Source organism: Eubalaena glacialis, chromosome 1, assembly GCF_028564815.1.
Source record: "Eubalaena glacialis isolate mEubGla1 chromosome 1, mEubGla1.1.hap2.+ XY, whole genome shotgun sequence".
In the NCBI taxonomy this organism is placed as follows: domain Eukaryota; kingdom Metazoa; phylum Chordata; class Mammalia; order Artiodactyla; family Balaenidae; genus Eubalaena; species Eubalaena glacialis.
Window position 1 is genome coordinate 18,094,879 of NC_083716.1, and position 17,259 is coordinate 18,112,137.

At 43.5% G+C, this 17,259-nt stretch overlaps 1 protein-coding gene across 1 annotated transcript in view; it reads left to right on the top strand.

The window, feature by feature from the left end:
• Nucleotides 1-14,364, top strand: part of LOC133090966 (guanylate cyclase 2G-like) — a 40,006-nt gene extending 25,642 nt beyond the window's left edge. The window contains 10 exon segments of the mRNA XM_061189676.1: nucleotides 258-283; nucleotides 666-804; nucleotides 5,207-5,384; nucleotides 7,179-7,319; nucleotides 8,226-8,418; nucleotides 10,163-10,337; nucleotides 11,508-11,606; nucleotides 12,890-12,977; nucleotides 14,057-14,060; nucleotides 14,260-14,364. Coding sequence (XP_061045659.1) covers nucleotides 258-283; nucleotides 666-804; nucleotides 5,207-5,384; nucleotides 7,179-7,319; nucleotides 8,226-8,418; nucleotides 10,163-10,337; nucleotides 11,508-11,606; nucleotides 12,890-12,977; nucleotides 14,057-14,060; nucleotides 14,260-14,364 — 1,148 coding nt within the window.
• The last annotated feature ends 2,895 nt before the right edge of the window (nucleotides 14,365-17,259 follow it).

Below are 17,259 nucleotides of genomic sequence, written 5' to 3' on the forward strand. Positions count from 1 at the left end.
AAAAGGGGGAAATTTTGAAAACCTGCTAGCAGCCACTTCTATCTCCCCATCCCCCAATATATTTTCTTTTCATGATTATAACCTATAATGATATAAACCTATAAACCTCACTGCAAAAGAAATGTAGGTTTATAAAATATCCAGAATACATACATCTGTAGAGACAGCATGCAGTTTGGTGGTTGGCAGGAGATGGGAGGTGGGGGAAATGGGGATAAACTGCTTAATGGGCTCAAGGTTTTACTTTGGGGTGTTAGAAATGTTTTGGAACTAGGTAGAGGTGGTGGTTGTACAACATTGCCAGTGTACTAAAGGCCACTGAATTGTTCGCTTTCAAGTGGTTAGTTTTATGTTCTATGAATTGTTAAATTATTTTTTTACTGTAGGCAATACAGAAAGGGAAAAGGAAAAGGAAAGCCACCTGTAATTGCACAGTTGTGAGTTAACTGCTGCTAACATGTTAGTGCAGGATCATTCTGATTATTTCCTCCGTATTCACACACACGGACCCCCAAGTGTGTGAATATGGAGAAAGTCTAGAACCATCAGGGCTGACTTCTCAGGAGCTGGATGCTTTCACTGCTCCTGTGCTTCCCTGAGAAAGAAGGAGTGGCTTTTCCAGTTCCGCCCGGCAGCTCTGACGTTTGACATCCTCGGCTTTGCAGAGCTCTGCTGGACGGCTCCCAGAGGCGCCCCCGTCGGGTACCCTGAAGGGAGACGTTTACAGCTTTGCCATCCTGATGAGGGAGATGATCCACCACCAGGACCACGAACATTTTGATGATCAAAACCTGGCACCAGAGGGTAAAGCTGGGAGAGACTCCTTGGCCGGCTTTGGTCATTCAGGCTAGCTTTTAAGTGCTTGTTTTTATTGTTTTGTTAAATGTTTATTAATTTAGAATCTATTCCATTCTTATTTTTTATTTTTAAAAAATTTTATTTTTATTCAATAAGAGCAGCCAGAGCAATTCTGTTAGAAAATGAGTCAGATTGTGTCACTTCTCTACTCAAAATCCTCCCTTGACTTCCCATTTGGGGAGTGAAAACTAAGTCCTTACAATAGCCTGCAAGATCACTGGAGGCCTCTGATGGAGCCTCTATGACTTATATTAGTGTCCTAGGGCTGCCGTAACAAACGACCCCAAGCCTGCTGGCTTGAAACAACAGAAATTTATTCTCTCACAGTTCTAGAGGCTAGAAGTTCAAAATCAAGGTTCGGCAGGTCTGCGCTCCCTCTAGAAGCTCTAGGGAAGATCCATTCTTTGCCTCTTCCAAGGTGGCTGCCCCAGCGTCCCTGGGTTTGTGGCCATGTAGGTCTATGTAGAACCATCTTCACATTGCTGCCTTCTCTGTATAGATCTCTTCTGTATGTCTCCCATGAGGACACTTGTCCTCGGATTAGGACCCACCCAGATAACCCAAGAAGATCTCCTCAACCTGAGATAATTATATTTGCAAAGACCCTTTTTTTCAAATAAGGTCACATTCACAGATCCTGCAGATTAGGACGTGGACATATCTCTTTGGGGACCATTCAGCCCACTACACCCTTCTAATCCTACCTCCCATGCCTTGCTCCTCTGAGTCACACTGGCCACCTCTATGCGCCTCCAAAGTGCCAGACACACTCCAACCCTAGAGCCTTTGCACATGCTGTGCCCTCTCTCTGCGCATCTCTTACCTCATATTCGTATATGTAAATTTGCCTCATTCTTTCTTAAGGACTGCAAAATTTGTCATTGTAGGGCTATGTCATATATTATCAATTGATAGACATTTTGACTGTTTTCCATTTTTTGCAGTTCCAAATTGCTGCGATGAGCAGTCTTGTATCTTTGTGGGCATGTGTGAATGTTTCTTCAGGATAGATTTCTGTTCATGAAATTGAAGAGGTAAATGTATTTTAAACATATTTAAAATTTTTGATAAATGGTGTCCAATTTTCTACTTACAAAGGATATATTCAGGTTTGGTTTTTTTGGTTTTTTGGCCAGGTTGTCTCTTAACACATTCCATGAGGGAATTAAGGGCAAAAGCAATGGGAGGTGAAGCAAAATTTGATCAAAATTGATAAGAAAATGTATAGCAGCTGTAACCCCCTGGCACTTTTATTTTCCGCTTTGGCTGCACATTGGAATTTCCTGGGAAATGTTAAAAACTGCTGAGGCCTGGATCTCAGACTCAAGAGAATCTGATGTCACTGGTTTGGGGTATGGCCTGGGCATCCGGGTTTTTAAAGTTCCCCAGGTGATTCTAACATGCCGTTCAGGTTGAGAACCACTATCTTGGAGAGAGGATAGGGATGTGTGTGTGTGTGTGTGTGTGTGTGTGTTTCTATGTAAACCCAGCCCACCTTTCTCTCTTGATTTTTTTCCTATTATTTCTTCTTTATTGCCTTGCCTACCGTTTCTAGCCCATCCCCAGTGGCCTATCCCAAGTCTCATCTTTAGATCATCATGCATTCCCTGGAGACTTTTTCAAGTCGGGAGGCTTTCTGAGTGTGCTAGTTGCTTTGAAAGGAGATTCTGATTCTAATTTGTGGCTAAATGAAGCAGACGTGAGACTCATCCTAAAAGGTTAATCTCAAATCCAGGGGCATCTGAATTTGGGACCCAGCAGCGAGACAGATCTTCCCTCCACTGAACCCAGGCAGGAGCCCACCTGCACTTGCTAAGCTCAGCTGCCATGTGATTGTGCCAGCTGGGGTGGGGGAGGGGTGGGAGCGCTGTGGACCATCAGTATATTTCCCCCTCCGTGTAGTCCTCTGCTCACCAGGGTAAATGAGAGCTGGTCACAGGGGACGATGGGTACACAGGACCACAACCAGGAAGAGTACAATGTGCACCTAATTTATGGAGAAACACACCCTTCCATTAACTTCTCATACACCCCTGCCAACAATCCTGGTGCTGGAAACAGTACGGATTCTCTGCGCACACTAGACCAATGGTTCTCCAACGTTTTAGTGGGCATCTGAATCACCTGGAGGGCTTGTTAAAACAGAATTGCTGGGTCCCATCCTCAGGGTTCCTGACTCAGTAGGTCTGGGGTCAGGCCTGAGGATTTGCTTTTCTATCAAGATCCCAGGTGATGTTGAAGATCCCCAGTCTGCGAAGCACTGGCCTAGCGTGGTCCCTGGCCCAGTAGGAGTAGATCATCTGGGAACCTGTTAGAAAATCAGATTTCAGGCCTTACTGCAGACCTTCTGAACTGCAAACTGGGGGTGGGGGTGGGGTGAGGCGTGGGCCCAGGGTCTGTGTATAATTAGCTCCGCAGGTGATTCTGATGCCCACTAATGTTTGAGACTTGATTTCCCCTCTTCCTATACTGTCCTCGTAAGAAAGAGGTCACGATGTGAAATCTTCACCTAAGGACGGGGGTGTTTGCTCCACCACCTTGAATGGAGAGATAGCTACATAAATTATTTGGAATTTATTTCTACAGGTTTGTCTATTCTCTCCCATTTATTTATCCATTCAATTACCTATTATATTTCATTTATGATATTTATATATAATTTATTATATAGCCATTTTATATTTTGAGTTATAATCTAATACTTCTTTATTTATTTCGTGGCTCAAATTGTTTTATCTTGGACCATTTAATTTCAGTTGGCTTCTGTGTACTTTGACATACACCCATTGCAGTGTTTTGTTTTGTGCTTCCTTAGTTTCTGGTAGTATAAGATGCTTTAGCCTCATCTTGTATTTTCCCTGCTCCAATACTAGAATCAGCTGTTTAAGAAGCCCTGGCTCCTGTATTGGAGAATGAACACCTGGACACTAGATGTGCTTGTTGCTACTGGGATGCTGTTGCTTCTAGCCCCTCTCATGGACAGAGCAAGAAAATAGGTGTGTATATACTAACCCATATGTATACACACATTCATATCTCTATCTACCCATCTGTATCTGTATTAAGCTAAACATGGGTTCATAGTGACATCTCCAATGTCGTTATCACATGGTTCATTTACTTTAGTCTCTGCCCATCACTTATCCATAACCTCCCTTTCCAACAGCGAGAATCCTGGCTCCCACCATCTGCCATCCATTTACTTATTTGTTCAATCCCAGTATTTGCGTACAGTAGTTTCAGAGTTCTTCATCTGTACCCCCCTGAGAGGCGATTCTACCAACTGGAGTATAGTGATTTTGAGTAGTTCCTTTTGACTTTAGTCTCACCGTCTCTAGTTGTTTCAGAAGTTACTTACGTCCGCACTTTACCCCCATCCCCTTCGATGAGATTAGGTCACACATTTGTAAAACAGATTCTTTTGTCACAGTCCGCATTCTGTCTTGCAGTTATCCAGTCTCCCAACTTATATTTTTTTTAATTTGCATTCTTTAAGGTTCACTCTTTGTGCTGTAAAGTCCTATGGCTTTTGGCAAATATGTAGTGCCATGATCCACCAATGCAATATCGTGCAGAATAATTTTATGACCCTAAAAAAATCCCCGGTGCTTCCCCTAATCAACTTCTTCTCCTCCCCAAACTCCTGGCAGCCTCTGAGCTATTTTCTGTCTCCATAATTTTGCCTTTTCTAGAATGTCATATAAACAGAATCATACAGTATGTAGCCTTTTCAGACTGGCTTCTTATACTTAGTAATACATTTAAGATTCATTCATTTTGTTACACCACAGTGTTTTTTTTTACCAAAACACATATACATTGTTCTCAAAATATTATTTCCTCCACAAAACCTGGTTAAGCAGAATGTTTAATAAATGTTGGTAGAAGCCAATGAGGAAGTGAAAGAAAGTAGGTTTACAAAGTGGGACACAGAGGTGGGACATAGTAGCTAACATTTAGTGTTTGTTAAAATAACTTTTATGTAACATTTTATATGCAATGCAAATTGCATAAAGCATACTTTGCAGATTTCTAATACCAAATGCTTATACACGCCTGAAATCACATGGAGATATGCTTCATTTCAAGAAAAGTTCTATTAGAAAAAAACTTAATCAAAAAACAGATTAATTAGGGTGTGCTTATGTGTTTTACATTAGGAGTCCTCATTTTCCAGGAGGATTCCTAATATTTCTTGTAAAATATTCAGATTTCTCTGAAATTCTAATCTGTTCAGCTTACTTAAAAACTCAATTTACAAATTTAAAAACATGTCTGTTTAAAGTGAAGTGTACTAAATGGCACAAAGCTCAGACATTTAGCTACCTAAATCCCAAATGGATTTCAGAAATCATCAGCTGGATCAAGGACCCCAGGGCATCAGTGCCACTTCGACCTTCCCTGTCAGAAGAGAAGGGAAATGAAAAGATGGTGGTCATGGTGAAGGCATGTTGGGATGAATCTCCAGAGAAAAAGCCCACTTTCCCTTCCATCAAGAAAATGTTTTGGGAAGCCAGTCCCAGAGGGTGAGTTAGATGTGCAGCAGACGTTTTCTCCTAATTATTTAACCATTAGAATTTTAAAACTATATGACAATGATTGCTTCTGTGTGCCTCTCTCCCTCCCTCCCTCCCTCCCTTCTTCCTTTCCTCCCTCCCTCCCTTCTTCCCTTCCTCCCTCCCTCTCTCCTTCCCTTCTTTCCTCCCTCCCTCCCTCTCTCCTTCCCTTCTTTCCTCCCTCCCTCCCTCCCTCCCTTCCTTCCTTCCTTCCTTCCTTCCCTTTCTTCTTTCATCATATACTCACTCAGTGCCTACCATACACAAAGCACTGTGCTACATGCTGGTTGAAGTCGAGTGGTAAAAATTCTTCCTTTATTTCATAAATGATACAAAAATGGATCAGACATTAGTGCTTTCGTTGCCCTCCTTTGTCCATTCCAGATACCACTTATCAATCAAGGCTCTTGTTCCCAAGGAATTTTGACGTGGCCTCAGCATCTTTTTCAAACCAACATTCCAGGGGTTATGACTAATCCATTGGGATTGGACTGTGGGAAAAAAATTATTCACGAACCTTAGAGTAGGCTATTGATTTAAATTATTCATGCCTCTTGAACAATTTTCTGAGTAGTAGCTTCACATCAGGATAAATGGTGTCATCTTTTGACCCACTGAATGTAAGAAGGCACAGCCATTTAGACACAGCTTGAGTTGATAGAAGGCCCGGGCTGGGAGTCAGGCATCTCCTCTTAATTTGTCCATTTCACTATACATTCTTAACACAACAGCCCTGTATTCTGCATTTTCCACATCAAAATAGTTTTAAATAGTAGGTCTCAGGTCAGTCAATACTTTTTACTTAGAAAATAAGGTCCCCAATGTTAAGGTAAGTCCATTTCCTACGTGAGCCTCAGTCTCCTCATCTAAAAGATGAGAAACTTAAATTATTTCTCTGAAGACTCTTCCAAAACGAGAGCCTATAGGATCTAGAAATGCCCCTTACATCTGTCATCTGAAAAGAAAACATCTGGGACTTCCCTGGTGGCGCAGTGGATAGGACTCTGTGCTCCCAATGTAGGGGGCCCAGGTTCGATCCTTGGTCAGGGAACTAGATCCCACATGCATGCCGCAACTAAGAGTTCACATGCTACAACTAAGGAGCTGGCGTGCTGCAACTAAGGAGATTGTGAGCTGCAACTAAGGAGCCTGCCTGCCGCAACTCAGACCCAGCGCAACCAAATAAATAATAACTAAAAATAAAAGGAAACTCAATGATTCAATGCAATTCCAATCAAAATCCCAATTGTAGAAATTAGCAAAGGTGATTCTAAAAAAAAAAAAAAAAAGAAAACATCTGGTGTTGCCGTCTGAAAAGAAAAGAATGACCCATCCTGAAATCTACATTTCTGCATGACGATGATGATTGGCATGGAGCATGTCGGGAAGTGGGGGTGATGGGGAGGGCAGTGAAGGCTACTGTTTGTTGAGTGCCCACTGGGTACCAGACACAGCCTTAGTATTCATTATCTCCCTGAATCTACAGAATGACCTGGTGAGGTATGTATTATTATCCTCATTTCCCAGATGAAGAAACTGAGGCTCAGAGGGTGCAGCTCAAGATCACAGGGCTGGTAAAGGAAAGGCTCTGTCCTGCCAGGCGGCCTTTTGGCCATTGTCATTTCACTGCTGTCCATTGGCAACCCTTAAGTAGGAAACCTTAAGGGCGAGACATGTTGTCTTGGAATGTATACTTGGATATTGTGCTCCACTGTGGCCCTAGAGTTCTTGGAAAAAGACTTAAATCTCTGGGTTCTTTTAAAGCCACGTGAATGTACTAGACAGTGTGGTGAGCAAGCTGAAAGTGTACACCAATCACCTGGAGGAGGTGGTGGAAGACAGGACCAACTAGCTGATGGCCGAGAAGAGGAAAGTGGATCAGCTTCTGTCCACAATGCTGCCCAGGTATTCCAAAGTAGCAGGGGCCTTGACAAAAGAACCAGGAAGCAACATGATCGCTATTTAAGGAGACCCCACATGGAGAGACTATTTCCTGTGTTCTTTTTCTAAGAGAATATTAGGCTCTTCTAAAATGCGTCAAGCATTTTGTGTGTAATTTGGTACACCTTGTAAAGGGAGATAGAGGCAAGGCCCTGGAATCCACAGGAATTAGAGAATGCAGGTCTGTAAAAGATGGAATATAGGGGATGCAGCAAGAGGAAGGGACCACTAGATGGCGCTCTAGTTCCAGGAGTCCAATTAATTACTACCCTCCGTATATTCAGATTTTACGTCTGCCCAAATGCTTTGCACGGTACAATAGGCACCAATAACTTCAGATTCAAAACTTGCTTAGTTTTGGCTCTGTTATCACCTGTGAACTCTCTAAACACTTAGCAGAGCATCTGCTGTTAAAATTCCGGCACCCTTCTTATGTGTCTGGACCAAGAAATGGGGTTGGGGATTTGAATGTGTCATTGTGAGATTGGTTGATAGAAGCAGAAATGTTAATTTGTGGATCGATGAATGTTTACATTTGCTTCCACATCTGCAGACTGAGTCTTTAAAATCAAATTCTATAACCAATAGGGGCAAATGAAATTCCCTCAGGGAGAAAATCTTTTTGAAAAGGCATTTATGTGAACTGCTTCTCACCCCTCCCTGAATTTATACCCACCAATTCAAATATCTCTTTAGAGAAAATGCAGGCATAGAAATGGGTGTCAAAAGAATCCCTCTAGATGATGGATTTTTGTTACCCCAAAATCTAACCCACCGAAGCAAAAAGATCTACCAGGGAGACTTTGTAGGGGTCTATAGGAGACAAGATGAATGATACTGTTCAAAAACGATCCTATTCTCTGGTTTCAGCTTCATCGGAGAACAGCGCATAGCTGGAAGAGCCGTGGAACCAGAGCATTTTGAGTCCATGACAATCTTTTTCTCTGACATTGCTGGATTCACACAACTCTGTTCTCTCAGCTCCCCGCTGCAACTTGTGCAGCTCCTTAATGACCTGTACAGTTTATTTGATCACATCATTGAAACCTATGATGTGTATAAGGTGAGATGCCTGGCTCCTGGGTTGTGGAGACACACATGACCCTTGTAGGCTGTCTCCGGGCATGAGTGAGGATTAATCCAGCCCTAGACCTCAGCCAGGAGGAAGGCTCTATTTCAGGCTGGCAATCTATCTCAATTCATGGCAGAAACTCAATATTTGATTCCTGTTTGTTTTCTTGGAAAAGGGCTTGATTCATCACAGATGGAGGTGCTTGTCAAGAATCATCAGTTGTTCCCTCTGTTTCCTTCCATTATTTTATCTCACAGTAAACACATTTCTAAAACAGGCATTGACCTTCTGGCTAATTCCTCCAGTTCCCTCCTGAATATATTTTTTCCACCTTCAGAGAGGCTCACATTTACTCTCCTTTAAAGATTGTCTTTGGATCTGGCATAAGTCTCACTTCTGTTACTGTGATCCTTAGCAATTCAGGTGAAGATAGACCCCCAAGCTTAGACTATCAGACTCACGGCTAAAGGTCAGACAGCAACCACCCGCCTAGTGCTACACTGGGGATGTATGAACAGGGTCACCTAGAGTGAAAAATGAATTTTGCAGGGGAGGAGAACAAAATAATAATTTGGCTTCATTCACTGGTGGTGATCATGAGGCCACTTTATGTGTTTTCTGACTGTTCAGATGGGGCCAGATCATGACTCCAAGGTGCCCATGTTCACACGCACCTGGTGGGCAGCCACTAGTTCACCAGCTCTGACCATGATCGCAGGGCTCTGCCTGTGGTCCTGGAATCAGGAAGACTTGGGAGAGTGTAATCATGTCCCCTGGCAACACATCCTCAATGGTTATCCCCCCAAGTTCCTCAAAGTTGTTGCCTCTGTTCAAGAGCAAAAGGAAGGATGGTACAGATAATCACAAAGAGCAGATCACATTCACCCAACAAAAATGGAAGCTGCTCTGCTTAGACGAGCCTCCTCTGGGATTTCCTCTTAGTGTTTTCTTCTTAGCTACGTTTTGCATGAACTAATGCTAAAATCAGTTTATATTGCTAAAGGATGTGTCCATGGTGGGGAGAGCTAGCCTAGAAGCAGTTAGACTTGTGTACTTGTTGGCTTTGGGTAATTTTAGGGTCACCAGGAAGCAGATGTGGTCTGATTGCCTGGCTAAGGCCTGAAATTCCACATTTTCCACATCATCTTTGGATTCTGCTGAAAAGCAAATGTATCTGGAAGGGGCTGTAACTTTATGCTTACACTTGTCATTTATTCTCTGTTGTGAATGAAGGCTCTGAAAGATGATTTTATTAGGAGGGTTGGGGAAAAAGAGGACAGATCAGGCAGGTACATACATTTATACATATTTTGTATAATATAAGCATATGTATAATTGTATCTAAGAGCCCTTGTGTGGAGTGAAGACAGTTCAGCTTGGATACGATGGATTGCACTTGATGGATCCGTGTGACCCTTCAAGATCTACTCCGTCAGTATATTGCCGCCCGTCTAACTGGTTTTGAACTAGGGTTGGGGAAATATAATCACCAGCACTCTCAGATTTCAGAGAAGAAAGCAGAGGGTGAGGGAAGGAAGGCTTTGTAGGAGCCAGGACAAGAGTAGGAACTTGAGGAAATGCTGGGACTTGGATGGAATGAAGGTCAGGGAGTACGACCCTTCAAAGGATGGGGTCTCAAACAGGATCAGTCATGAGCGGCCTTGTCTCTGACCCCACCGTCACCTCCAGCCTCCCTCATGATGAACACAAGGCCACTTTCTTGCTTTATTTTCAGGTTGAAACCATTGGAGATGCATACATGGTGGCTAGCGGACTTCCCATCTGGAATGGTACCCAACACGTGGACGAGATTGCCACGATGTCCTTGCACTTCCTCAGTGCCACCATCCACTTCCAGATTGGGCACATGCCTGAGGAAAAGCTTAAGCTCTGGATTGGCCTCCACACAGGTAGACAGCACTAAGGGCGGGTGGCCTTGTGGTCCAGATACAGCAACATGTAGTTCTAAATTCACGTCCTAGGTCTGAGGCTTAATTTAGGAACCCTGAAATCAAATGGTAGCATCTTCAGGGGAAAGAAAAGATTGAATTCTCTTTGCATGTGTATTTCTAGTTAGTCAGATTGCTTGGTAACAACAAGGACAAACAAAGACTCCAAGGTGTTGAACCCAAATTAGGAGGAGCCCCCAAACCAGGACAGTTATTTTGGGCTGCTTTCCCTCCATGCCTCTGCATCAAATGCCCTTTGATCTGTTCTGGTTTTTTCAAACTCATGGGCTTGTGACTTGTGCGGAAGTGACCTGTACTTGGTTTAATGCCATTCTGTTACTGTCTTGAAATTCTTGATAATTTTTGAATGGAAGATCCCTTATTGTCATTTGAGACTGGGCCCTGCAGATTATGTAGCCAGACCTGCTCCTGCTTATTCTCCACAGCTTAACTAAAATAAAACCTGACTCCTAACCAGGATGAATTAATCACATGTTTGTACCACTGATGCTTTGCTTACATCTCCAGTGCATGCATAACACTGTCATTAATTTCTGTCTTAGTCAGTTTGGTTGTTATAACAAACTACCTTAGACTGGGTGGCTTAAACAGCACACGTTTATGACAGTTCTCGGGGCTGGAAAGCCTAAGGTCAGGATTCTACTATGGTGGATTCTGGGGAAGCCCTCTTCCCAGCTTGCAGAGGGCTGCCTTCTGGCTACGTCCTCACGGTGGAGGAAGAGAGAGAGCTCTCGTGTCTCTTTCTCTTCTTATAAGGGCCCTGATCCCATCATAAGAGCCCTCCCTCTCACGACCTCCTCTAAACCTAATTACCACCTAAAGGCCCCATCTCCTAATACCATCATATTGAGGTTAGAGCTTCAACATGTGAATTGGGGTGGGACACACAAACATTCAACCCATAACAGTTGATTATGTTGCTTTCCACCAAAAGTCTGTGGGTTCTGTAGTTTGCCTCGTTGTAAACCCTGAGGTCTATTTCCAAGCTTTGCCCCCAGAGGGTATTTCACGAATATTTTTTGAATTGCTTTTGTTGACCTGATTTGCACTGTGGAGTCCCACACTTGGGAAATGCAGACTGGTCATGCCCCTCTGTCCTTCCCTTTGCAGGTCCCATAGTGGCTGGCGTGGTAGGAATCACCATGCCCAGATACTGTCTGTTTGGAGACACTGTGAACATGGCATCCAGAATGGAAAGTAGCAGTTTGCGTGGGTATCGTTTACAGCACTTTGCAAACACACGATCGCTGCCCCTCCGGTCCCCTATCTTTAACCAGAGAGTATTTTTAGAAGATCCATTTGCATTTTGCCTACTCTTTTCCATCTGGAGGATAAGATCATTATCCACTTCAGACAACACTGGTCACAAGCTTTGTAGATGGGTTTTTGCACTGTGTTCTAGATGGAGCCATGTAAACACACATGACATCTCCTTCCAAGACTTTCCATCCTAAACAGTCAGGTACACATATAGTAAGATCATTTAAATGAGGAGCAGGAGTTGGCAAACTTTTTCTAAACAGGGCCAGACAGTAAATATTTTAGGCTTTGGAGGCTATAGTCTCTGCTGCAACTATGTAACTGCTGTTGTTGTGTGAAAGCAGCAATTTGCAACATGTAAATGTTGGGTGTGTTTATGTTCCAATAAAACTTTATTTTGCAAACACAGGTGGTGGGCAGGATTTGGCCTGTAGGTAGTAATGTGCCAACCCTGCTGTATAGTTTTGGCGATGCCAAAGAAATCTATTGCCAGGAACTCCCGGGGACATCAAATTCTTTTGCATTACAATAATTTTATTGTATTGATTATTACTAGACACATATATGCCATTTATCAGCTGAGACATTTATCAGCTGGAAAAAATAATTACTCAGTGATTTAAGTTTTGAAAAGTTTAGGTTAACATTCTTTTGAATTTGTAAATCTTCCACAGTATATAAAAACACACAAAAAATCTTTTCCCCTCTGATTACTTTGTTGTCTAAGTTAATCAACTGAGTCTCAAATCCAGATTTAAATGTCTCTCTTAGCTTGTAAGTAAAGAGTTCAAGGACAAAATATGAAATTATAAATGCTGATGTAGGCTCCAAACCTGACTTTAGCTGCAGTTCTGGTTACAAAGGACATTTTCAGTGGTACATTCCAGCTCTGGTACTATCCCAGGGAGCCTGAGGACCCCAGCTGCCCTCATCCATCAGGAACACCAACTTGCATATGGACTCAGTTCTGTCTTCTGTTTCTAAACCGAATGTATTAAAGCTTGAGCGACACCCAGCAGCACCTGAGCGATGCCTGGATGGTTGGGGGTCCCAGTCCACATGTCCTAGACGTGAGAGAGGTTGTCTGTGATTTGCTTAGTGAGAGGTGCTGGCGGTCCAAGAACTTTAGCCGTGTGTGTAGCGTTCCCTCCTCACAGCAGCCCTTGCCCCACTGACATCCGTATGAAATTCGCAACCAAGGTGATGACTAGGCTAAAACTGGTTTCTGGCAGCTCTCCGGATTCAGGTCTCTCAGAGCACTGCAGGCACCCTGCTGGCGTTGGGAGGGTGTGATTTGCAAAAGATTGCATTCCAGTCAAGGTAAGACCAGACCAAATGCGTGCCCACCCCACCACCCCGCCCCATTTGGGTCCCTGAAGGAGATATTGAGGAACTTGATGGGATGAGTGAATCTCCATGCCGTGGTTCGTGGAGACCACTAAAGTCCATGTGGAGGCTCTCATGACTGTGAGGTTATCTTCCTCCAAAGAGGACTGTACAATTCCCTTAAATGGTCAAACATGGAATCTGTGACTTTGGCTCCAACCTAGACCAACCTCTTGTGTGATGCCTCCTTTCTCTTTGCTACACTGGTCTCCTGGCTTCTGCTTGAACACCCCAGTCTAGTCTCCCACAAAAGCAACAGCAAATATAAGCCCAGGAATTATAATGTCCACATTCTTCTATTTCCCTTCTCCTGAGTCTAAAGTGCCCAGGTGGAGGGGATGGAAGCCCATTGGTTTGGGGGCACTTGGACCTCATCTCTACACATTTAAATATCTCTTCCCTTTCTCTCTGCCTTCCTTTCCATCCTGGCTCCCTGTCCATCACTGAAACGTACCATGATACCTTCTCCTCTTTCTGATAAGCATTGCCCTTTCTGGGGGTGGTGGTACTCCGCTTGAGATGTTCTCAAGAGCATCTTGGAGATGTTCACAATGGGAGTGGTGAGCGGTTACTATGACATTGGGAGTTTGAGTGGGTGTCAGGGTCCAGGGAAAGAAGTGAAAGGGAGGAGGTACCTTCAGTTCCACAGTTTGCTAAGTCTGGCTCTGGCATGATGTATTTCATCAACGGACTTCAGGTAAGAGGAAGATTTTTCTAGATGTCAGCAGTGTAGACCTAGCTTTGAATCCTGTCCCACTTGTTCCTAGCTGTCTCATTTGGGGGCTTGGTTTTATCATCTGTAAAATGGGAATGGTGATAATACTGCCCTCAAAGGGTGGCTGTGAGGATTAGTTGTGAACCTGTATGTGAGGTGTTTCACTTGGTGCCCTACTCATAGTAAGAGCTCAGTAGATTTTATTATTATTTTAAAAAGATTTTCTTTGCAACAGACTTTAGCCTCCATTGGCCCTCACCCCATAGACCATCGCTGACTGTCCATCTAGGCTTATCAGCAAAGTCCAAGGATATGACCACGATTTCATCTACAGTGAAGCTTTTCCCTCACCAAGGCAGCTCCTGCCTTGTTGCAGTTCTGGCTACAAACAACGTTCTCAGGAAGCGAGTAAGGGCGACCTGAGTTGTCTGCTGAGAGACCACACTTGACAGGCAAGCTCTCCTGCTCTGTGATTCACCAGCTCTCCTTTGCTTCCCACAGGGCAAAGGAGAACAAACAACCTTCTGGTTGAAGGGCAAAGAAGGCTTCACTATTCCACTCCCCGAATTTCCTGAGGATGAAGCTAAAGTCCCAGAGATCTTCTGAGGTGAGTATTTTCTTCAAAGGTGTTTGTGGGGTCCCAGGAAAGTCCATGGGGTGTCTTAAATATCCCCTTCAGGGGTTGTAGTTCTGGGGTATTGAGTCAGTCTCCCAGTAGGGGGAGCCATCTAGCTGGCCTCCTCTGTCCACCCTGGAGTCCTGTGGCCTAGAGCAAAGGTGGAGATGGATGAGCTGGATACAGTGAACTCATTTCCTGGGAGACCAGGGCTGCTGCTCCCAGACCGGCCAGTGAGCCTGCCTCCCTGCCAGAGGTTTCCAGCCCATTAGCTTGCGAATTTGCAGTGAATCCAGTTTCACTCTGGGAAAGGGGAAAGCTGGAGAATGAAGCCTGGGGCCAGGGACCTGCCTTTCTTTGCAAAGTGCCTGCTCCCTAATCTTTAGTGTTTATTATCTTTATCAGCTAATCGGCCTGCAAGGACAAAGAAGCCCACAGCAGAAGGCATCTCAGGAATGTTTTCAGGGGCTAAAGCTCTAACTGAGGGGTGAATCGCTGAAATCCAACAGGTTCAGGCCGTCCCAGGCAGGCAGAACCCCTGCAGTCAGTGGCTGGAAGGCCTGGCCCTGAGCTCTCACTTCCTGTGAGCACTGCAGCTTCCAAATGGATCACGTCCCATTCTCAATTTATTGCTTAATTTCTTTCTTATCCATCCGCAGGACTCTTCTTCTGCCCAGAGGCGGGCAGCTGAATTCTAGGAACTTCACAGACTCCATTTTCTATGACACGATTCCATTTTCATCTTATTTATTTATTTATTTTTGGCTGCGTTGGGTCTTCGTTGCTGTGCGCGGGCTTTCTCTAGTTGCGGCGAGCGGGGGCTACTCTTCATTGAGGTGCGCGGGCTTCTCATTGCGGTGGCTTCTCTTGTTGCGGAGCATGAGCTCTAGGTGCGTGGGCTTCGGTAGTTGTGGCATGTGGGCTCAGTAGTTGTGGCTCACGGGCTCTAGAGAGCAGGCTCAGTAGTTGTGGTGCACAGGCTTAGTTGCTCCGCGGCATGTGGAATCTTCCCAGACCAGGGCTCGAACCCGTGTCCCCTGCATTGGCAGGCGGATTCTTAACTGCTGGACCACCAGGGAAGTCCCAAGGATTGAGAGCTTTTGACTGATGCTCGGAAGGAGGGAAGGTAGAGGCATTTTTATGAAGGGACAGGGGAGTTACCTTAGCATGGAGACAGTGGGCCAAAAGTTATCTTCTCATGCCTCATATCTTCTTCCCTTGTTTGGGATCAGGGCTTCTGGGTGCTAAGCACTTTGTTTCATTATGAAAGGGAACAAGGCAACTTCTGCTATGGGGTCTCTTAGAGAGATTGGCCAGTTCCCACTGATCTACCCATCTATCCATCCATCCATCTTTATGAACATTTCATTAATTCAAAGAGCATTTATTGAGTACTTACTCTGTGCCAGGTACCACATTGGGGGACACAAGAAAATATGAAACTTTCTATGATCTTTAGTTCTCAGTTTAGCTGGAGAGAGGAAACATAGTAGTAATACAACATATTGAGGACTAACAGGTATGTACAAAAGAGCAGAAGTAACTGAGAAATCCAGTACTGTTACATTGAAAGAGAATTAGAAAATAACACACAGATGTAGGGATGGGGTGGGATATGACAATCAACTATCATTATCCCATCTTTGTATCTGTACGGAGTGTGTGTGTTTGTTCCCTTCCAGCCCTAGCCCACATGCTTACACAGTTATGTTCATATAATAAAAACTTTGTTACTTCTGCCTTTTTCATCAAACATTGTAACATAAACATCTGGCATCCAGTCACACACATGCACATAGAACATATATACACATGTGCCTACATATCAACATTCACACACACATGTGCATATATACATACACATGTACACACATATACATATATACATGCACATATACACATATACTGAGTATATACAGACAGCAATCTCTCTATATCTATCTCTCTACAGCTATAGCTATAGCTGTATCTATCAACTGGTAGAGGTTTATGTGCCTGTGTATACTCAGTATATATGTGTGTGTATATATCCATGTCTCTCTATATATTTTGTTTGAATTACTCAAATTTAGAGAGAGAGAGAGAGAGACAGAGAGAAGATGTCTTTAGGGTTCATAATTAGGAATTTTGATAAGAGCACTTTCCTAAAATCTATATTCAGGGTTTTTTTCTATGTCAACCAAGGATACCTAAGGGAGAAAGTACACTTTCTTCCTTCTCTAAATGTCTGTTTTATGTTTAGCACTAATGGGAATTTGCAAGAGAGATTGTTTGGAGAGTGACTTTCTTTTAATTCCTTAGTAGAGAAGTTGTGAGACATGAAACATGCAACCAAACATCATGGAGCTGTTAACTTTGAGTTGAAGCACATGACGTTGCTGGTGACAGACATGAGGGCCCTAGAGACAGGGATGACCACAAAAACTTTTCCCCCAGACATTAATCATACAAAATGGCTCTGCCTCCTTGCCTAGGAACACAATACTGGAATTTTTGAAATGCAATTGTAGGATAAAATGATTGAAAGCCTGTGAAATATATGTGAATTTAAGAAGCTCTAGTTGTAGAAACCAGTGGGAGGGTTGAAGAATTGGCTACCAACATGATATATTTACACTGTAAGCTATAGTCATAGGTTATTTATTTTAAGGCATTTTATTTATTCCATAGCACCACCAAGAGATACAAGATCATTAAACATTATGATAAAACAAAGCAAAACTAACACAACTTTGTTTTACTCTGACAGCCAAGGATTTATGATTATGGCTGTGAGTATGCTATTTAAGAGTTTTTGACTAGAACCAATGAAATATGTCTTCTGTCCTTCCTGACTACAAAAATTCTGAATTTATAGGAAGAAGAGATCCCAAACTGGTTGGAGC